This window comes from Scylla paramamosain, chromosome 39, assembly GCF_035594125.1.
Source record: "Scylla paramamosain isolate STU-SP2022 chromosome 39, ASM3559412v1, whole genome shotgun sequence".
NCBI classification, from domain to species: domain Eukaryota; kingdom Metazoa; phylum Arthropoda; class Malacostraca; order Decapoda; family Portunidae; genus Scylla; species Scylla paramamosain.
Genome location: NC_087189.1, coordinates 10,080,255 through 10,100,406, shown reverse-complemented (window position 1 = coordinate 10,100,406; position 20,152 = coordinate 10,080,255). Strand labels below are relative to the sequence as shown.

At 39.9% G+C, this 20,152-nt stretch overlaps 1 protein-coding gene across 4 annotated transcripts in view; it reads right to left on the bottom strand.

Moving 5' to 3' along the window:
• The window catches only part of LOC135092158 (organic cation transporter protein-like), a 108,588-nt gene that overhangs the window by 66,390 nt on the left and 22,046 nt on the right, over positions 1–20,152 (bottom strand). For 2 of the 4 annotated variants that reach the window (XM_063990428.1, XM_063990431.1), the window contains exon 2: positions 4,210–4,432. The exons of the other annotated variants lie outside the window; for them this stretch is intronic. In XM_063990428.1, coding sequence (XP_063846498.1) covers positions 4,210–4,417 — 208 coding nt within the window. In that variant the 5' untranslated portion in view covers positions 4,418–4,432. The remainder of the gene's footprint in view (positions 1–4,209; positions 4,433–20,152) is intronic. 4 annotated transcript variants of the gene reach the window in all.

Genomic DNA, 20,152 nt, shown 5'->3' with positions numbered 1-20,152 from the left:
TTTTTTCTTTTTTTTTGTCAACTAGAAAAAATCACCTTGACACTTACAAAAAATATAAATCAGACACCACGGTACCTCACGTGTCATGTGACTCCACGCATGCACAGGTCACCACTACATCTCTACGTTACGTCAGATATGCCCAGGTCACCTAGAACATACCCACCACACCTCAGTGTTGGCCAGGTCATCTTAAAGAGGCCTAGATCATCTCAGACATATTCAAGTCATCTCATATATTTTCAGACCATATCAGAGTTCTTCAGCCAACCTCAGGCATCTCCATCATCTATAGGTCAGCTAAGAGATGCCGAGGTGACCCCAGACATAGTCGGATCAACTTGGACAGGATTAGATCATCTCAGACTTGGTAAGATCGTGTCTCACACAACGAGGTAATCTCATACATGTCCATGTCACCTTAGACACGACTATACCATCTTAGACATGTCCAGGTCACTTTAGAGATATGCAGGTCGACTGAGATAGGCGCAGGTCACCTTAAACATGCCATATTAATCTAAAATATATTCAGGTAATCTGAAACATGAATAGGTCACCTATGACATACTCACATCGTCTCCAACATGTCTAGATCACCTCACACACATCCAAGTTACCTTACATATTATGTCCAGGTCACCTGAGACGTGATCAGGCTACTTGAGACATGCAGGTCAGCTGAAACATACACAAGTCATCTCTGACATACGCTAGTCATCTGAGATCGGATCAAATCAGAATGTATCATCCCGTATAGCTTTTGTATCAACATCAGCCTTTGGCGAAGGCTCCTGTTCCTGTGCAGTACTGGGTCGCTCCTCTCCTCCTCTCCTCTCTGCACTTCCCCTCCCTTATTTCTTCATTCCTTAAATTTTTTTTTCCTATTTCCATAGGCAAGAAATATATTCCTTATAATTTTTATTTCTGTATCTCGCACTTCATCATATAATATATTTTTTTTTACTTTTTCTACCTCCTCCACTTCAAACCTTACTTTTATCTACCTCAGTGGTGCGAAATCTTTCAAAAAGTGCTCTACAGTCTCTTTTCTTCATCGCAAGTTTAGTAGCTCGTCTGTCTGTCACAGCCACGGCACCCATGCCTATAGTATCGCACCCGACGACGCCCACACCCACACCCACGCCCATAGCAACGCCCCAGGCGTGGCCCCTCGTGAGGCCACGCCGCCCTCTTATGCCGCCCACGACCCACATCAGGATAATGCCCGCCTTGTTGTGACCACCACGAGGGTGCAGGTGTAATTGACATGACGCAGTACTAGAGACGATGCTAGCGGCCTTAAAGCTTAGTAACGAGCTGTGAGAGGACGAACAACAACAAGCCTCACCTCTTGCATTTTTTTTTTTTTTATCAAGCCTGAAGACATTCTGAATATCTTCCTCTGGCTTCATACCCATCCCCTCTTTTATGAGTTCCATACAAAAACCTTGATCTCTCCTCAGATTTTGCCCTTACATGCTGGACAATATCACAGCTCCTTTTCACATCTCTGCAATGTTTTATAGATTATCAAGTGACACTGATAAATCCATCCCTGACACTGTTAACGTTGTAGCCTATTATGTAAATTCTGTATCTTAATCTTGCACTTGTCATTATCTTTCTCTGTTTATCCCATCTTTATATTTCTTTGCTGTGCATTGCTTCTCCCGATCTTTCTCTGCTTATCTATTTCCTGCCACCCCTCCTGGAGGTCCGTCTAGGGACCTTGGAGGGGCTCTTCCTGATGTTCATCACCCTCCCTCCCTCAACAATACACTTCGCTATTGATCCACTTGGTGGTGGAGGTGGTGGTGGTGGTAGTACTATATAAGTATAAGGCAGTGTTTAAGCCTGGTAATTCGGCCGCTATCTCGTCAGAGTCGCCATCATACTCCAGTACTGCCCGGCCGAGAATGGAAAGCCCAGGTCAACTCATACATGTCCAAGTCACTGTAGACACATCAGTCCACACATCCCAACACATCACATTCAGTGATATGAAGAACAATGGTGTGAGTTATTCTAATATATATATATATATATATATATATATATATATATATATATATATATATATATATATATATATATATATATATATATATATATATATTGTCAAGATCGCTTACATACTTACGATCGTACAATCCCGGTTATCTTTCCAAGAAAGTGAACGTTTTTTTTTTTTTTTTTTTTTTTTTTTTTTTTTTTTTTTTTTTTTTTTTATGTAGGAAGGATACTGGCCAAGGGCAACAAAAATCTAATAAAAAAAAATGCCCACTGAAATGCCAGTCCCTAAAAGGGTCAAAGCAGTAGTCAAAAATTGGTGGATAAGTGTCTTGAAACCTCCCTCTTGAAGGAATTCAAGTCATAGGAAGGTGGAAATACAGAAGCAGGCAAGGAATTCCAGAGTTTACCAGAGAAAGGGATGAATGATTGAGAATACTGGTTAACTCTTGCGTTAGAGAGGTGGACAGAATAGGAGTGAGAGAAAGATGAAAGTCTTGTGCAGCGAGGCCGCGGAAGGAGGGGAGGCATGCAGTTAGCAAGATCAGAAGAGCAGTTAGCATGAAAATAGCGGTAGAAGACAGCTAGAGATGCAACATTGCGGCGGTGAGAGAGAGGCTGAAGACAGTCAGTTAGAGGAGAGGAGTTGATGAGACGAAAAGCTTTTGATTCCACCCTGTCTAGAACAGCAGTATGAGTGGAACCCCCCCAGACATGTGAAGCATACTCCATACATGGACGGATAAGGCCCTTGTACAGAGTTAGCAGCTGGGGGGGTGAGAAAAACTGGCGGAGACGTCTCAGAACACCTAACTTCATAGAAGCTGTTTTAGCTAGAGATGAGATGTGAAGTTTCCAGTTCAGATTATAAGTAAAGGACAGACCAAGGATGTTCAGTGTAGAAGAGGGGGATAGTTGAGTGTCATTGAAGAAGAGGGAGTAGTTGTCTGGAAGATTGTGTCGAGTTGATAGATGGAGGAATTGAGTTTTTGAGGCATTGAACAATACCAAGTTTGCTCTGCCCCAATCAGAAATTTTAGAAAGATCAGAAGTCAGGCGTTCTGTGGCTTCCCTGCGTGATATGTTTACCTCCTGAAGGGTTGGACGTCTATGAAAAGACGTGGAAAAGTGCAGGGTGGTATCATCAGCATACACTGATCCCGGAAAATTTTAAAGGTCTGGATTTTTTAAAGGCTTCGAGTGCCTACCTGACCTATCTGAAATCGCCAGAATTACACCCTCTCACTGTACCTTTACCTTGACACAGCACACCTGGAATCACCTCTAATATCAGATTAATGTTGGGGGAATAGAAAACATTCTAAAATTATTCTATGTTACAAGCACATATATTAATACTAATAATAATTCACAAACAACATGAGGTAGTACACGTTACTACATGACGTTCTCGTCACTTCCCACAACACCAGAACCCGTTTACACATCCACCAGTCACTGAAATATTTCCCCTCAACCGCAGGAATTTACTCAGACGCCATTACCGCGTCCCCAGACAACAATTCCCGTAATTCACCTCCTCAAACCTCACAGGAGATCACCACCATCACCAAAGATTACTCATAATACCATAACATCATCCCCAAAATCACCAATACACCACAACACCAGCTTCCAAGGTCAACACCACAACCTCCACCCACAAAATGGCTGCCAGTTTAACCTATGACCCCTTCGAACAGCGTCACCGGCACAACTCAACAACCGAATTTCAGCGGACAAGAGCTCTTGATACCACAAAAGACTCACTGATCCTGGATATCAAGGTTATACCGCTACACCACTAATACCTCCACACACTCACTCCATCACCAATCCACACCAAGATTCTTCCCTGAGAGCCGCCTTCCCTCCGATATACCTCATGACCTAAGGCGCTTTGCCTTCCACTCCTTGGAATGTGTTGTTACCCACTCAAGCTCCCCTCGTTTCAACATATTTCCACCTCAATTATACTTCCTCCCTTATACATACAAAGATAAAGAGAACTTAAATTATGAAGAGAATAACACTACATGATATAAAATTGGTAAATAAGCTTTACACTACTTATAACAATAATAAGGATAATGCGCGAATGGCAGGTAACCGGAACACGGGGGACACTAAGACAACGTGATCCCATTCAAGGTCACAATAAACAGTGACAGAAATTAAGCAAATGCGAAAACTTACCCAGAGTACATATGATAATGATAGCAATATTCCACGGTCCTCGTGTTCCAGCCATTCTCATCAGTTCTTCAAATGTGGTGACTCCGGCTAGCCTTGCGTCACCGTCCACCTCCAAGGCGTGACGGTCTTCACGGCTGTCTTGAATGCCATCTTGCACATCCTTGTCCTCCTTTTCCTTCGCTACCTCGTGTGTCACTCTTCTTCCCATTCCTTCCACTTCACGCTGGCATCGGTAAACAATTAATGAATCTTATACACGACAAAACTGTAGGTATCGGAGGAAAATAAATAAATCAAATAAATTTAAACGCACACACACACACACACACACACACACACACACACACACACACACACGCGCGCGCAAACGTAACCGTAGACCCACAGGCATATATATATATATATATATATATATATATATATATATATATATATATATATATATATATATATATATATATATATATATATATATATATATATATATATATATATATATATATATATATATATATATATATATATATATATATATATATATATATATATATATATATATATGAGGAGGAGGCAGTAGGCACCTGCCGAAACGATAATTATTCCCATTGAGGTATAAAGCACTGGATCAGGGGGTGCTGTGAACTTGTCATTAAACCCAGCAGTGACCTCACTGAACGTTTCCCTTTGTGTCTAACAATACAAAGGGCAGTCACGGCCTGCCGTCTAAAGACAAGTCTCTTCCTCCACATAAAACTAGAAGCGCCTAATAACATACAAACCGTTAACTCAAGTATTCTAAATGATCATGGTGACTCCTACATCAGCCTCGGAGTTCCCTTTTGGGAAGGAAACCGCAAGTATCCCCAGGTCGGAATGTTCTTCTGATAACGACCCTAAGTGTCTTGACACCCCCCCCCAACTTTTTTTTTCATTGACTCCTACAACATTCACATTTAATTTTCAATCTGTAGAACACCACCTCTCCTTTTCTAAACATCATCTTATTTTCCTCACTAAAACACAGGTGCCTGAGGCAACTGACAGTAGCCCCTTTTCTGTTTTCTCCTACTTTCTCTATCCTCGTTTTCAATCCAAAGCTGGATGTTGCGGTTATGTCCGCAACGACTTAACTTGCTCTCGTGCCCACGCTCTTGAATTTTCCCGAGTTTTCCACCATCTGCCTACGACTACAGAGTCACTCTCAAACTAAATTTATCTGTGCCGTATACCTCTTACCTAACTCCTCTGACTATAAGAAATTCTTTGACTACTTAACTTCCAAAGTGGAGCACATTCTGACTCTCTTCCCTTTTGCAGAGATCTCCATTCTTGGAGACTTCAATGTTTACCACCACCTTTGGCTTTCCTCTCCCTTCACTGACCATCCTGGTGAACTAGCCTTCAACTTTGCTATCCTCCACAACCTAGAGCAATTTATGCAACACCCTACTCGTATTTCTGACCGTCTTGGAGATAGGCGCAACATTCTTGACCCTTTCCTGACCTCTAACCCTTCTCCTTATGCGGTCACCCTCTCTTCTCCGCTGGGCTTCTCCGATCACAATCTCATATCTGTATTTTGTCCTATCGCTCCAATCCCTCCTCAGGATTCCCCTAAGCGGAGGTGCCTCTGGTGTTTTGCCTCTGCTAGTTGGGGGGACCTGAGGAGGTATTTTAATGATTTTCTTGGAATGACTGCTGCTTCCGTATCAGAGACCCGTCTTTGTGTGCCGAGCGCATAACAGAGGTGATAGTGTCTGGCATGGAGGCGTACATTCCTCACTCATTTCCTTGACCTAAATCTTCGAAACCTTGGTTTCACACAGCTTGTTTTCGTGCTATACGTGATAGAGAGATGGCCCACAAAAGATATTTAAGCCTTCCATCACCAGAATCTCATGCATTTTATATTTCTACCCAGAACCATGTCAAGTTTGTTCTCGAACTAGCCAAAAACTCCCTCATTAATAGAAAGTGTCAAAATCTTTCAAGAACTAACTCTACTCGTGACTTCTGGCATCTAGCCAAAAATATCTCTAATAACTTTGCTTCTTCTTTTCCTTCTTTTATTTCAACCAGGTAGCACCACCGCTATCACATCCATCTCTAAAGCTGAATTCCTCACTCAGACCTTTGCTAAAAACTCTACCTTGGACGATTCAGGGATTGTTCCTCCTTCACCACCACCTCTTGACTATTTCATGCTACATATTAAAATTCTTCGCAATGATGTTTTCCATGCCTTCGCTGGCCTAAACCCTCAGAAGGCTTATGGACCTGATGGGGTCCCTCGTATTGTTCTCCGAAACTGTACCTCAGTGTTTCCACCTCGCCTAGTCAAACTCTTTCAACTCTGTCTGTCAACATCTAGGTTTCCTTCTTGCTAGAAGTTTGCCTACATTCAGCCCGTTCCTAAAAAGGGTGACCGTTCTAATCCCTCAAACTACCGTCCTATTGCTTTAATTTCCTGCCTATCTAAAGTTTTTCAGTCTATCCTCAACAGGAAGATTCTTAAACATCTATCACTTCACAACCTTCTATCTGATCGCCAGTATGGGTTCCGTCAAGGCCGCTCTACTGGTGATCTTCTGGCCTTCCTTACTGAGTCTCGGTCATCCTCTTTTAGAGATTTTGGTGAAACTTTTGCTCTTGCCTTGGATATACCAAAAGCTTTTGATAGAGTCTGACACAAAGCTTTGATTTCCAAACTACCTTCCTACAGCTTTTATACTTCTCTCTGTAACTTCATCTCAAGTTTCCTTTCTGATCGTTCTATTGGTGATGTGGTAGACGGTCAGTGTTCTTCTCCTAAGTAAATTAACAGTGGTGTTCCTCAAGGTTCTGTCCTGTTACCCACTCTCTTGTTATTATTCATCAATGATATTTTAAACCAAACTTCTTGTCGTATCCAGTCCTATGATGATGATACCACACTAAACTTTTCCACGTCTTTTCATAGACATCCAACCCTTCAGGAAGTAAACACTTTACGAAGGGAAGCCAAAGAACGCCTGACTTCTGATCTTTATAAAATTTTTGATTGGGGCATAGCAAACTTGATATTGTTCAATGCCTCAGAAACTCAATTACTCCATCTATCATATCATATCAACTCGACACAACCTTCCACACAACTATCACCTCTTCTTCAGTGACACTCAACTGTACCTAACTTTACCAAAATTGGCTTACTAGATACTCAGATTAGTCGCTGGAGCTTCAGCATTCAAGCAAACTCGTCATCTCACCCATCTAAAATTTGAGAATAGCGTGAGGACATCGGTTTGTCCTTTATATAAAATCTGAACTAGAAACTTCACATCTCATCTACAGCTAATAAAAAAAAAAGCTTCTATGAAGTTAGGCTTTCTGAGACGTCTCAGCCAGTTTTTCTCAGCCCCCCATCTGCTAACTCTGTACAAGGGCTTTATCCGTCCATGTATGGAATATACTTCACATGTCTGGTGGGATTCCACTCATACCGCTCTTCTAGACTGGGTCAAAAGCTTTTTCGTCTCATCAACTCCTCTTCTCTTACTGATTGTCTTTAGCCTCTCATCGCCGCAACGTTGCATCTCTAGCTATCTTCTACCACTACTTTCATGCTAACTGTTCTTCTGATCTTGCTAACTGCATGCCTCCCCTCCTCCCGCGGCTTCCCTGCACAAGACTTTCTTCTTTCTCTCACCCCTATTCTGTCCACCTCTCTAATGCAAGAGTTAACCAGTATTCTCGATCATTGATCCGTTTCTCTAGTAAACTCTGGAACTCCCTTCCTGCTTCTGTATTTCAACCTTCCTATGATCTGAATTCCTTCATGAGGGAGGTCTAAAGACACTTATCCTTCATGTTTTGACTACCGCTTTGGACCCTTTTCTGGGACTGGCATCTCAGTGGACTTTTTTTTTTTTTATTGGATTTTTGTTCCCCTTGGCCAGTGTCCCTCATATATATATATATATATATATATATATATATATATATATATATATATATATATATATATATATATATATATATATATATATATATATATATACGAGTATATATATATATAAAATTTGTTTTGTTGAATTTTATGTCACTCGCGACCTGGAAAATAGGAACACCAAGGAAGGCCGTGAACAAGAGATAAGCGATGAGGTGCTTTCACTCCTCCTTAGACAATGAATCATTAGTAAACCAATTTGAGTCCAGGAGCTGAGCGATCAATTCCAAGCTAAGAGATGAATCGATGTTTTCCGTCTTGTATGGATTTGTGTGTGATCGAACGCTTTGAGTGATTCTGACAGTTTGAGGACAGAATGTGTGGCACTGAGTTTTGAATGACTCGGGAAATGATTTTGGAGCTGTGTAGTGAAATCATCAAAGGCAGTGAGAGAAGCAAATTTATCTGATTGACTAACAAACCAGCCGGACTCAATGTCTCTTGACAGATGCGAGATTTCAAAATTGCTAACACTATGTAATGAAATTTCATTTTTTTCTTGTCCTTGGCCCCAAAACATAATTTCCAGTTATTTCCATTTAAACAAAATAGAAGTATTTTTTTTATTATTATTCTGAAACGTTTCTTTCGTGATTAGAACAATGAATTTACATTTTTGCTTTATTTCATTATAGTATGGGTTACTATTGATTTTCATGTCAGGTAAAGACCCTTGCAAAATTTCATTTGTTTATATAATTGCTTTTGAAATGTTACAAATAAGTTATAACAATGAGAAAAGAATATATAGTGTTCTAAAAGACTTTTTTTTTTAGTAAGATCACTCTTGAACTGACCAGATCTAGCAAGATTTTTTTTTTCATATTTAGAAGAAATTACTTACATTTCAAAAATCTTCTCAAATCTCCCAGAATGCTTTACCAGACACTTTCAGAAAATTTAAAAACATTATAGAACATTCTATTTAATGTAAACATTTCCGGAATATTCTAGAACTTTCTAGAATACATTAGAAATATGTATAAAAAATATCTGGAATCCACAAGAATTTTTTAGAATGATTAAGAATTTTCTAAAGTAGGTTCAAGAATATTCTAGAAAGATTGGGAACATTCTGGAACACATTCTAGAAAGACTTAGAATATTCTAGAATACTGCTTGGCCACTAATTAGTTTTGCCTTGGCTGCCTGAGAAGACACATCATAAGAGGTGAAATGGCATCAAGAGGCTGTAATCATTCTCCAGATGCATTCTGCTACATATGTGATTAATTCATCAAGACAAAAGCTAAGAAGTTCTCTGTGACAGCATGTGGAAAAATGTGTGAAGCTTGCAAAGCGTATTTTGCTGTGCTAGTTGGTGACCAAGACAAGACATGGGCACCTCATTTTGCTTGTGAGCATTGTAAGAGAGCACTAGAAGGTAAAATAGCTGTTAGTATTTCAAGAGTAAAATCCAATTAAGAATTAAGAATAAAAACAAAATAAGTTTAACAGAAGCTCATATTGTTGCTCTTTACAGTATCCAGATGGTATAGAGGGGAATGTGGCGTGAATTCGTAGAATATGGCGTGAACCTACTGATCACTCAACTGACGGCTTTTATAAGAACATAAGAAATGAGGGAAGCTGCAAGAAACTACCAGGCTTACACGAAGCAGTCCCTGTATGAAATATACCTGCCTCTTTCCATCTATCATCCCCATCCATAAACCCGTCTAATCTTCTCTTAAAGCTCCCTAATATCTTAGCACTAACAACATGATTACTGAGTCCGTTCCATTCATCTACCACTATTTGAGGACTAATTTTTTCTATCTCTTTCTTAAACCCAATTTTTTCAAGCTTGAACTCGTTATGTCATGTTCTGTCCTGGTTGCTGATCCTAAGAATGTTGCTTACATCCCCCTCGTTATAACCCTTATACCACTTGAAGATTTCTATCAGGTCCCCTCTTAACCTACATCTCTCTAAAGAATGTAAATTTAACAACTTTAATCTCGCCTCGTAAGGAATACTCTCCATCTCCTGTATCCTTTTAGTCATTCTCCTCTGTACTGATTCTAATAGACCTATATCCTTCCTGTAATGTGGGGACCAAAACTGCGTAGCATGGTCTAAATGAAGTCTGATCAGCAGCAAATGTAACTTTAATATTACTTCGAACCTTCTACTTTTAACACTCCTAAAAATGAATCTTAATACCCCATTTGCCCTGTTTTTGGCCTCTGTACATTGCTTTCCTAGACGGAGTTCAGAGCTAACTATAACTCATTATTATTTTTTCGTTGTTTATTGTGTGGGTTTCCTCTACCTACGCTAAATACTTCGCATTTTTTTATATTAAACTGCATTTGTCTTCTGTCCCTCCTTTCATTCATCCTATCTAAATCTGCCTGCAAGGCGATGGTATCTGATTCTGACCTAATTAATTTAATTTAATTTAATTAATTTAGTCTTTGTATCATCCGCAAATTTATTAACATCACTACTAATTCCACTATTGAATTTAGTGATATATATTAAAAACAAAAATGTCCCTAATATTGATCCTTGTGGCACCCTACGAATTACATAACCCCACTCGGGGTTACCTTGTCAAATGCTTTACTCAAGCTCAAATATAAGATGTCATAACTATCACTATTATCTGCTGCCTCGTATACTTTACTGTAAAAACTTAACAAGTTCGTCAAGCAAGACTTCCCCTTCGTGAAGCCATGCTGTGACTGATTTATTTATCAAGTTACGTTTGTCTAAATGTTCCTTAATGTTCTTCGCTATTATTGACTCCATTATTTTACCCACAACTGAAGTTAAGCTGACAGGTCTATAATTAGACGCTAAAGTTTTATCTCTTTTCTTAAGGATGGGTACTACATTAGCCTGCATCCACATTACTGGTACCTCACCTGACAGAAACTAACGGCTCACTAATAATACTCTTTGCATTCCTTAAGTACTCTGGGATATATTTCATCTGGTCCTGGTGTCTTGAACTTTTTTGGCCTATCTCCTGTCCCACTATCTCCTTATTTATGGTAATATCTGTCAGCTTCTCATTCTAATCTGCTCTAAACATATGTTCACTATCTGGTATATCCTGCATGTTTTCCTGGGTGAAGACACTTAAAAATACTCATTCAGAATTTTACTAATCTCCTCCGCAGAGTTTACTAATCACCTAACCAGCTCCCCATGTGCTGCCTTTAATGGACCTATAGTTTCCTTACTCCTCGTCCTTTACACCTGATAAAATCCCTTTGGGTCCGTCTTCGCCTGGCTGCCTACCTTTAATTCATAATTGCTTCCAGCTTTTCTCGTTAACCTCCTGACTGTTCTAACTAATTCATTATATTGTGGTCTTAAAACCTCTTCCCCTGCCTTTAATCTCTTATATATACTTCTCTTTTGTCCTATATAGTGTTTTAATCTAGCAGTTATCCATTTAGGGTACTTTTTCTGTGATCTTATTGCTTTATATGGGATGTTTGCTAAATGTCCTCTATGCATTTTATCCAAGAAATATTTATACAACTCATCTACGTTTATTTCACCTAATCCTTTCATCTCGGCCCTTTCGATCATCTCCATTCCCTCATCTACTCGCCTCGACCTCACCTCTCCCATTTCAGCATGACCTGACCTTCCAAAATACTCACACCTATCTCCCCTTCCGGACACATCTTCCTTTTTCTTGTCCTACACCCTCACGCCTCACCTCACCTCTCTCATCCTGCCTTATCTCTCTCAACTCCGTCCCGGACCTGACCTCACCCTGTATCCGTTGCCAGTTAACTCCTTGGAGGTACCTTTTTAATTCCTCAAAATCTGCTCTCCTAAAGTCAGGTATTTTACTAGTGTTTTTTTTTTTTTTTGCTTTTAAAAGTTTCCTCCCATTTTAAGTTGTACCTAATTTTCCAGTGGTCAGTTACCTTGTTGTCCTCCAACTTCTACCTGCGTTACTGCTTCCTTCCTGTTAGTAAGAATTAAATCTAGAATATTGTTCCCCCTTGTGAATTCTACGATTACTTGTTTAAAAAAAATAATATATATATATATATATATATATATATATATATATATATATATATATATATATATATATATATATATATATATATATATATATATATATATATATATATATATATATATATATATATCCTGAATTACCTTAAGAAGTTTCTTTCCTTCCCTGTTACCCACCATCAGGCTTCAGTCGATATTCCTAAAATTAAAATCTCTTACCACACATACCTGACTGTACCTGCGTGATTTATTTATTTCCTGCCACAGTGAGGTGTTAATTTCCTTTGTACTGGTCGGTGGTCTGTACACTACTCCCAAAACTACTGATTGATCCTTCCTTAATATCTACCCATATCTACTCTGTTTTGTTATCTGTTTTAATTCTACTGTTAATACAACACTGTAATGTGTCCCTAACGTACAAAGCTACGCCTTCTCCTCTACTGTTTTCCCTTTCTTTATAGAATAGTATATAACCATCTATCTTAACCTCTGGATTAAAAAATTTTCCTGACATATCTGACCAAGTTTCTGTTAAAGCAATGATATCAAGGTTCTCTACGAGTACACACGCCATTCCTCTAAGGAAGTCTGTCTTATTAAAAATTCTTCTACAATTTGTGTAGTAAACACTTAAGCTATTTCCCACCTTCTGTGAGCTAGTTACCTTTTTAGATTTAAATAATTTAACTTTCATTTCGACCTCACAACCCCTTCTTTCCTCCTGCATGGTGGATCCTTCTAAACGCCGATCAGGAAAAAAGGCACATGCTGTTTTCTATGCAGACATTCCATATTCCATTGCACCAGTACCTAAATTCTCAGAAGCAAAAGTGAAAGCCGGTATCATCATTGGACCACAAGTAAGGAAAATTATGGAGTGCTCAGAATTTCTACAGAAACTCACAGAAAAGTAGAAAAAAAAAAAAAAACCTGGGGGGTGTTTTATTGCTGTAGTACAGGGCTTTTTTGGCAAGCACAAGGCTGATAACTATATGAAGCTCGTTGAAGCTTTATTGAAAAGCTATGGTGAGATGGGCAGCAGAATGTCCTTGAAGGTCCGTTTCCCAGATGCTCATCTTGACAACTTCAAGGAGCATATTCAGAGGAGCAAGGGGAGCGCTTCCACCAAGATATAATGAACTTTGTACAGAGATATCAGGGATCCTTCAATGAGAACATGATGGGAGATTATACTTGAGGCCTCATACGTGAAAGTATTCTTATATTCACCCAAATCAAGGAAAAACAAGTTATTTTCTAATCCTAAGAATTAGTTATATAAGTTTTAAAATATCTTTTTTTTTGTGTCATTTGATTTTTTTTTTTGGTCTAAAAACGGTGAAAATAGTGAAATTTAGAACTTTTCGGGCAAAAAATCATTCTAAAAGCCACGGAAGCAAAGTTTGACAGGAATAATGGACATTTTTTATTGTTTTGCAATGAAAAGAGTTGGAAAATAACACTTGCTTGTCAAAGACAAAAATGGTGTTACATAGTGTAATTTCTCCTTGTCACTATAGGGCCCTTTTCCTCCACTCAAGACAAACTGTGAGGAGTGGTGCACTATCCCCATCTGGTACAAATGTTTCATATTGTATATTATGATCTAGTGATATCTGTCACATCTTCACTGCAACAGTTGCCTTCATACCACCAGACAAGCCTTCGTAATTCGCGTCACATTCTGCGTCGACATGTTCGTTGAACCACAGAACATAATCCGTCTCAGTTTTTTCTTACTTGTCACATCTGCATCTATTCACATCTGCATCTTTTTTTATGTGCACTATTTTCTAGCACAAACTCTCGGCACTTATTCATGATACTTTTAGCTTGTTCAACAGTTGTTTATGTGATATAGGTAGCATACCTATTGTACGTCGTCACAGTGAAATGATTCAGCTTCAAGAACGAAACCAATTCACTCGCCCCATCATAGCCAACACCAAGTAACATCATTGCATAAACAAGCAACCACTCGGTGTCGAGTAAATTTTGCGCTAACCCCAAACGCAGCTAGGCCGGGGCTTTTTTTTTTTTCACTGTCTCATGAATGTCCTTTTTATCAATCAAGTGTCATTTTTTTGTACTAAGTTCTGGCGTCTCTTCTCCGAGAAAAAAGGGATTTTCGCTTCCGCAAACTTGGTTTTGGGTCAGCTGCGTGAGTAGAAGGCGAGGAGACCGCGTGGGTGGGGGATGAGGCGACATGTGGTTGACTCTCTTCTATCTCAGCATCTTCACTCTTCCTTTTCTTCCTGACGTGGAGAGCCTTTGCCATTTTCACACCAATCTCACGCCGTACCGCAATATACTTCTTGGGCCTCGGCATTGCCGCAGTCAAGGATATATGGCAGTTTGAGAGTGAACTCTCGTTCAATCTCAAGCATGCGCGCGCCTCATCCCTACCTGGAGAAGTATTAAGTATTTTTCCAGGTAGGGATGAGGCGCGCGCATGGTGGCGGGAAGTGGAGGGACAGGACAAATATTACTCTGTCGCCCCCACTTCTCGACGCCAAGGCAAAATTGTTGCCAGATGTCACCAGCAATTTTTCTTTTTTAACCGGAGAAAAAAAGTAAAGGAAGTTAGTGAATCAATGGTAAACACGTGGGACTTTAAAGAACTCGTGTTTGTTTACATAAGGCCCTTTAACGGTGCTTTAAGACCTTTAAAACATGCGCATCGCCGTGAAAATTTTGCCAGAGCTTGGGTTATTTTTTTTACTGCACTTAATTTCATGAGAGGAGTCATTTTCATCCTCAGTCTCCTTTCTCTCACAGTAGAGTTTTTTTTATCGATGCTCCTTTGCAACGTTACTGGTGTTTTGAGTTCGGTCACGGAAGAAAAAACTGTGCAAATCGTCCCCAGTGCGGTCATTGTTTTGCCCTGACTCACACCCTACTCCTGAATGCGAATCGGAACCTTACTGTTTCTGTTGCAGGAAAGCTCACCCGCTACGTTCTCGACAAAGCAAGAGGTACTGTTTTAAGCAGGATATTCATTAACTAGCTAATTCTCAGTTCATTAGTCGGTGGTGCCAGGCGGGAACTTCTTTTTAGAAAGATAGTGGGGCAAAGACATACGCCTCTTCGCTCCACTATAGTTTTTTGCACCTCTAGTACAGGTAGTACGGTTGTGGCACCTTCCCGCTTTTTTTTTTTAGCTATTAATTGTTTTCTCCAGTTCGTGTGAGAATGTCGCTCCTCCAGCTACTGTCTGCAACAAGTTTTTCGTTTCACACACACACACACACACACATATAAGATCTGGGGTGGTTGGAGACTAGTAAATTTCAAAGAGATTATGATAAGATGTCCATGTATATGTTATAAGTTTATTTTCTTTATGCCATTATTATCATATATATATATATATATATATATATATATATATATATATATATATATATATATATATATATATATATATATATATATATATATATATATATATATATATATATATAATTTGTATGTACAACGCCTCTCGTTCCCCTTTGGTTCCTTATCTCTCCATAGATGGCGTCAACGCGCGCTCCCTTATTCAGTCAGCGGCTGGCCTCTGGGCTGTTTAGGTTTATTCTTTAATTGGCAGTTTGTTATTATGTTGGGAGATATTTTACACGGTGTTTGCTGTTATCCCTGGCTTTGGACATTACCACATGTGCTAGCTCATTCCCCTAGCACATATATCATGGCAGCGGTGCTCCCACAGTGCCTCCCTGTGACTATTTTGGTGTTTTGGTGGATGTCCTGCTCCGAGTGGACTACGTTGACTGGCCAAGCTCCAAACCACGTGTCCCGCCTCGTGCTTTATCACGTCTGTTCCTATTTTGGCCGAGCCTCCATAGTGTCACCTGCTACCATGCTGCCTTCTGTGCCTGTACTGAGTATTTTTTGGGGATTTCTGGGCTGCCTTCACTGCTCCTAGAACCCAGGCACGCCAACACATGCGTTTTCGTCCCTTCACGCAAACATCACCGTCCTGCGCCGCTGCCAAGATCCACTTTGGTTTCTGCCCCCACACTGCCGCTATAAGGCTTAGTCCCTTAGAGGCTTTGCGGCCTGTTCTACGATTTGGATTTACCTACACACTTCGCGGAGTCGGCCTTGTCTCCGGCTGGTTCCCTGTCTGTCTCCCAGCCCCTGTGCTTTGCTCAGTTCTTGCCTGCTTGTTATCAGCGTGCACCGCTATCCTCCGGCCTACCACCCTGTCTACAGCTCTATGGCTTTTACCTAAGTATCTGGTGTTTATTTGCCTTGCTGTGGTTCTCATATTTTTGTCTGGTGAATATTTTATTATTATTATTATTATTATTATTATTATTATTATTATTATTATTATTATTATATTATTATTATTTTTATTATTATTATTTCTATCTTATTTTATTTATTTATTTATTTATTTATTTATTTATCATTATTATTTATTTATTTTTTTTTTTGCATTTCCCGCCTTTGCTCCTCTGTTTTGGCGTTCATTTTTTGCCAATTGCTCTTTCATTGGCTCCCTACTGCTTTCCCGGCATGTGTTGCTTCCTTTCATTTGTCCTTGGCCTTTGTTTACATTTTTCTCATTTCTGATTGGCCGCGGCACCTTACCCCGGTCTCTGATTAGCTATTTCAAATTGTGCCGCCATTTTGTCCATCATCCTCTACTTTTTTTTTTTTCTTAGACTTTTGTGTTCATTTCGTGTGCTTTTTCATTGTGCTGTGTCTTTCTACAGTGTCGCATCATTAACCACTGCTATACACGCATCCTTCAACACATACACCCACAATTACTGTCTTTTTGCCTGTGTTTAACATTTTTATGTACCACATTTTCTTGCATTTGTATTTTATATTTTTTCTCCTAGGCATATATATTTTTGACTGTGCATTTTTTTTATTTATTTTGGACTATTCTGCAGTAACCATGTGCCTCTTTTGACCGTCTGGTGTGTATGCTGTGTGTGTGTTCTGGTGTTTTATGAGCCTGTGCTTTGTCAACCCCTGAGCTCCCACAGCTCCCTGTGCCAAGCCATTACCTTACGCCTACCTCTACATGTGCCTCTCCTTGCTGAAACTGCAGCAGCCCTAAGCCTACACCTTACCCAGCTGAGTTGTGTTATAACTTTTGTTTATTTATTTAGGCCGAGTTAGCCTAACTCACTTATGTTTATGCTCACTCCTGGTACTGTCATTTTGCCATTTTCTTTTTGTACTTGTGTACTGAAAATTTGGATGCGTATGCCATTGCAAATATAAGTTCATTTTGTATAGCAAACCAGTATTTGCTTATTTCTTGTTATGTTTTGCCAGCAGTTGCTTAAAATTTTTCATGTCTCTTGTTTACATTTTACTGTTAGTCACAATATTGTTCCACTTATTACATTATTGCTGATATATTATTCCATTTATATTTTGTGTCTTTGTGCTTACTTTTGTTTACATTTCTCTTATGTATTTTATCTGGTATCTTTTTTTTTTGTACATACTTTTAATAAGCTGCAATTCTACAATGTCTAACCATTGCATTGCTTTTACTCTGCCTACTGCTACTGCTTCTGCTTCTGCTGCTGCCGCCACTATGGTTCCTCCTTCTGTCCCCACTATAAAACTCCTGCACCAGGACCCTACCATTAAAAAAAAAAATTTGGGCTGAGGACCGCAACCATTTGCACTGTCGTTTTTACAGCTATGCGAAAAATTGATGACAAACAGTAACATCACCTCGGGGGCAGACAAGATGTCGTTCATCATGTCGCAGTTGATTCCAGGTTCACTTGACTTTACCATGATGTCCGCTCACTTCTTTAAGCCTTGTATGCTTCAAGATGACTATGCTGAGTTTCGTAGTATAATATCTTGCGTGTCTTTAGAGCTTCACGGACTCACGATCCCTTTCTTTGGGCTTTTCGTTATGCTGAGTCGCTTACTACGCAGCTCGGAAAAGTAGGTCACATGGTCGGTCAAGTTCATGCAACCGAGTACGCACATGATGCTATTGCATTTTTTAAGTCTGGAAACTGGATATAAAATGGTCAGATGAGTTTAGATAAACTACAAGTCTTCTTAGAGCTCACAGGTTAGGTTAATTATCTTACTCCTCGGGAAAGACGTGTTGCATCCACCATTGAGATTAAGCCCACTGACTTTTTTTTTTATTTTGCCATGAAAATCAGTAATAAAGTGCACGAATTGCCTCATGCTCATAGCTTGTCACCTGTTGTAAGTGACCCATCTCCTGCACCTTCACCACCTTAGACGATTGTATTTCCTCTCAAGCGTTGCCTTCGTCCTGACGTTCAGCTTTTCCATGCACCTGTTGTCGCAAAGATGGTCACACATACTCATATTGCTTCCTTCTTAAGAAAAAAACTCAATTGTGCTCCCTCATCGCCTCCACCTGAGCATGACACAACTTCTGGGAATGTGCCTTCAAAGCAGTTTTCTGGTCATTCTCGTCCTAAACCTTCCTCACCTGGTCGCCGTGTGCAGCTTCATTCCTCTGCTCCTACACGATATACACGCTCATTATCTCCGGCCCCCAGACCTCGTATGCCTCTTGAACGTCCTGTCAGCTTTCAGACACGTTATACTCGCTCACCAGCTCCGGTCGCGAGACCTCATATGTCTCTTGAGCGTCCATCTAAATTCTGTCTTGTTCATGGTCCAGGTAATCACATAACAGAGGAATGTTTCAAAATTATAGAATGGTAGCAAGAGCAAGTTGTAACGGACTCTCCGTCAAATTTTCAGAGCCCTGAAACTTGACGCGGGAAAGATTTGTGCCGTCTTGTCCACAACACTCTCTCACTCTTTCCAGTGTCATTGCTGCCTTTGAAGGTATGCAAGTTTACCAGTGCTTTTCTTATGACATTCCTCCTTCTTTGGGAGATGACAATGATGCTTCTTGTGATCTCTTGGATGGCCAGGCTTATTCCAAATTTAAAGACGCATTTAACCTTTTCTTACAGCCTGCTGCCAGTAACCTTTTCAGTGTACAAGGTTCTTCCTTACATGTCGTTGGTACAGTTGTTCTCCCCTTGTTTCTTGCCAAAAATGCACCACCATTTGAAACAAAATTTTTGTAACTTCTGATTTTGTTCTCAACAGCGATGGTCTATTAGAACTTGACTTGCTTGTAACTCAAGGTATTAATGTTTTCCTCAACATCATACCATTTCATATCAGGACATTGTTATCTCTGTAATGGACATTCCGGCAATACTCTTAGCCTCTAAACATCCTGTTCACACTTTAAAGCATTTACGCACCACAGATCACGGTTTATCATTGCCTGATTTCACAGAGTCGAAACGTTCAGTCTCTGCTGTAGATGTCTGTTCTGCTGTTGTGATTGGAGATCAGCGAGTGGGCCCCATAGTTGCTGTTCGCCTTCCCGTTCTCGTGACAAAGCTATTGACTCCTGCGTTTCATCTTTGCTAGAGTCTGTCTGCATTCATAGGTTGGCTATTGAAAGCACTCTTTCCTGTGTCCGAAAAGATCATGTAACTGATACCTTGGTGAGTAACCTAAGTGGTGCCCCGATTTCTCTCAAGAACGGCGTACTTCTTGCTTCTTATGAAGTCTGCGACAGTAAGTCCTTTGTTGACTCTCCACACCTTTTGTTTCTCCTAATATGGATATTTCTCATGATACTGCTGATCTCTTTTCTCAGCTTTCAGCTCATTTAAAGGTGTTGGATTTCCCAACAGCAAAGTCTCGTTTCCTCCACTTGTTGTCAAACATAAGCCGGCTGTTGTTTTGCCTAACGAACCTATTGGTGTCACAGAGCGTATTGCGCATCACAATCGGTTAAAACCTGATACACATACTTCTTTGGTGTCCTCCTATCGTTTGTGTCACAGTCAGCGTGCTGTTGTTCAGAAAATAGTTCATGAAATGCTGAAATACAGTATCGTCCAAGACTCAAACTCTCCGTGAAACTCACCACTGTTTTTTGTTCCAAAG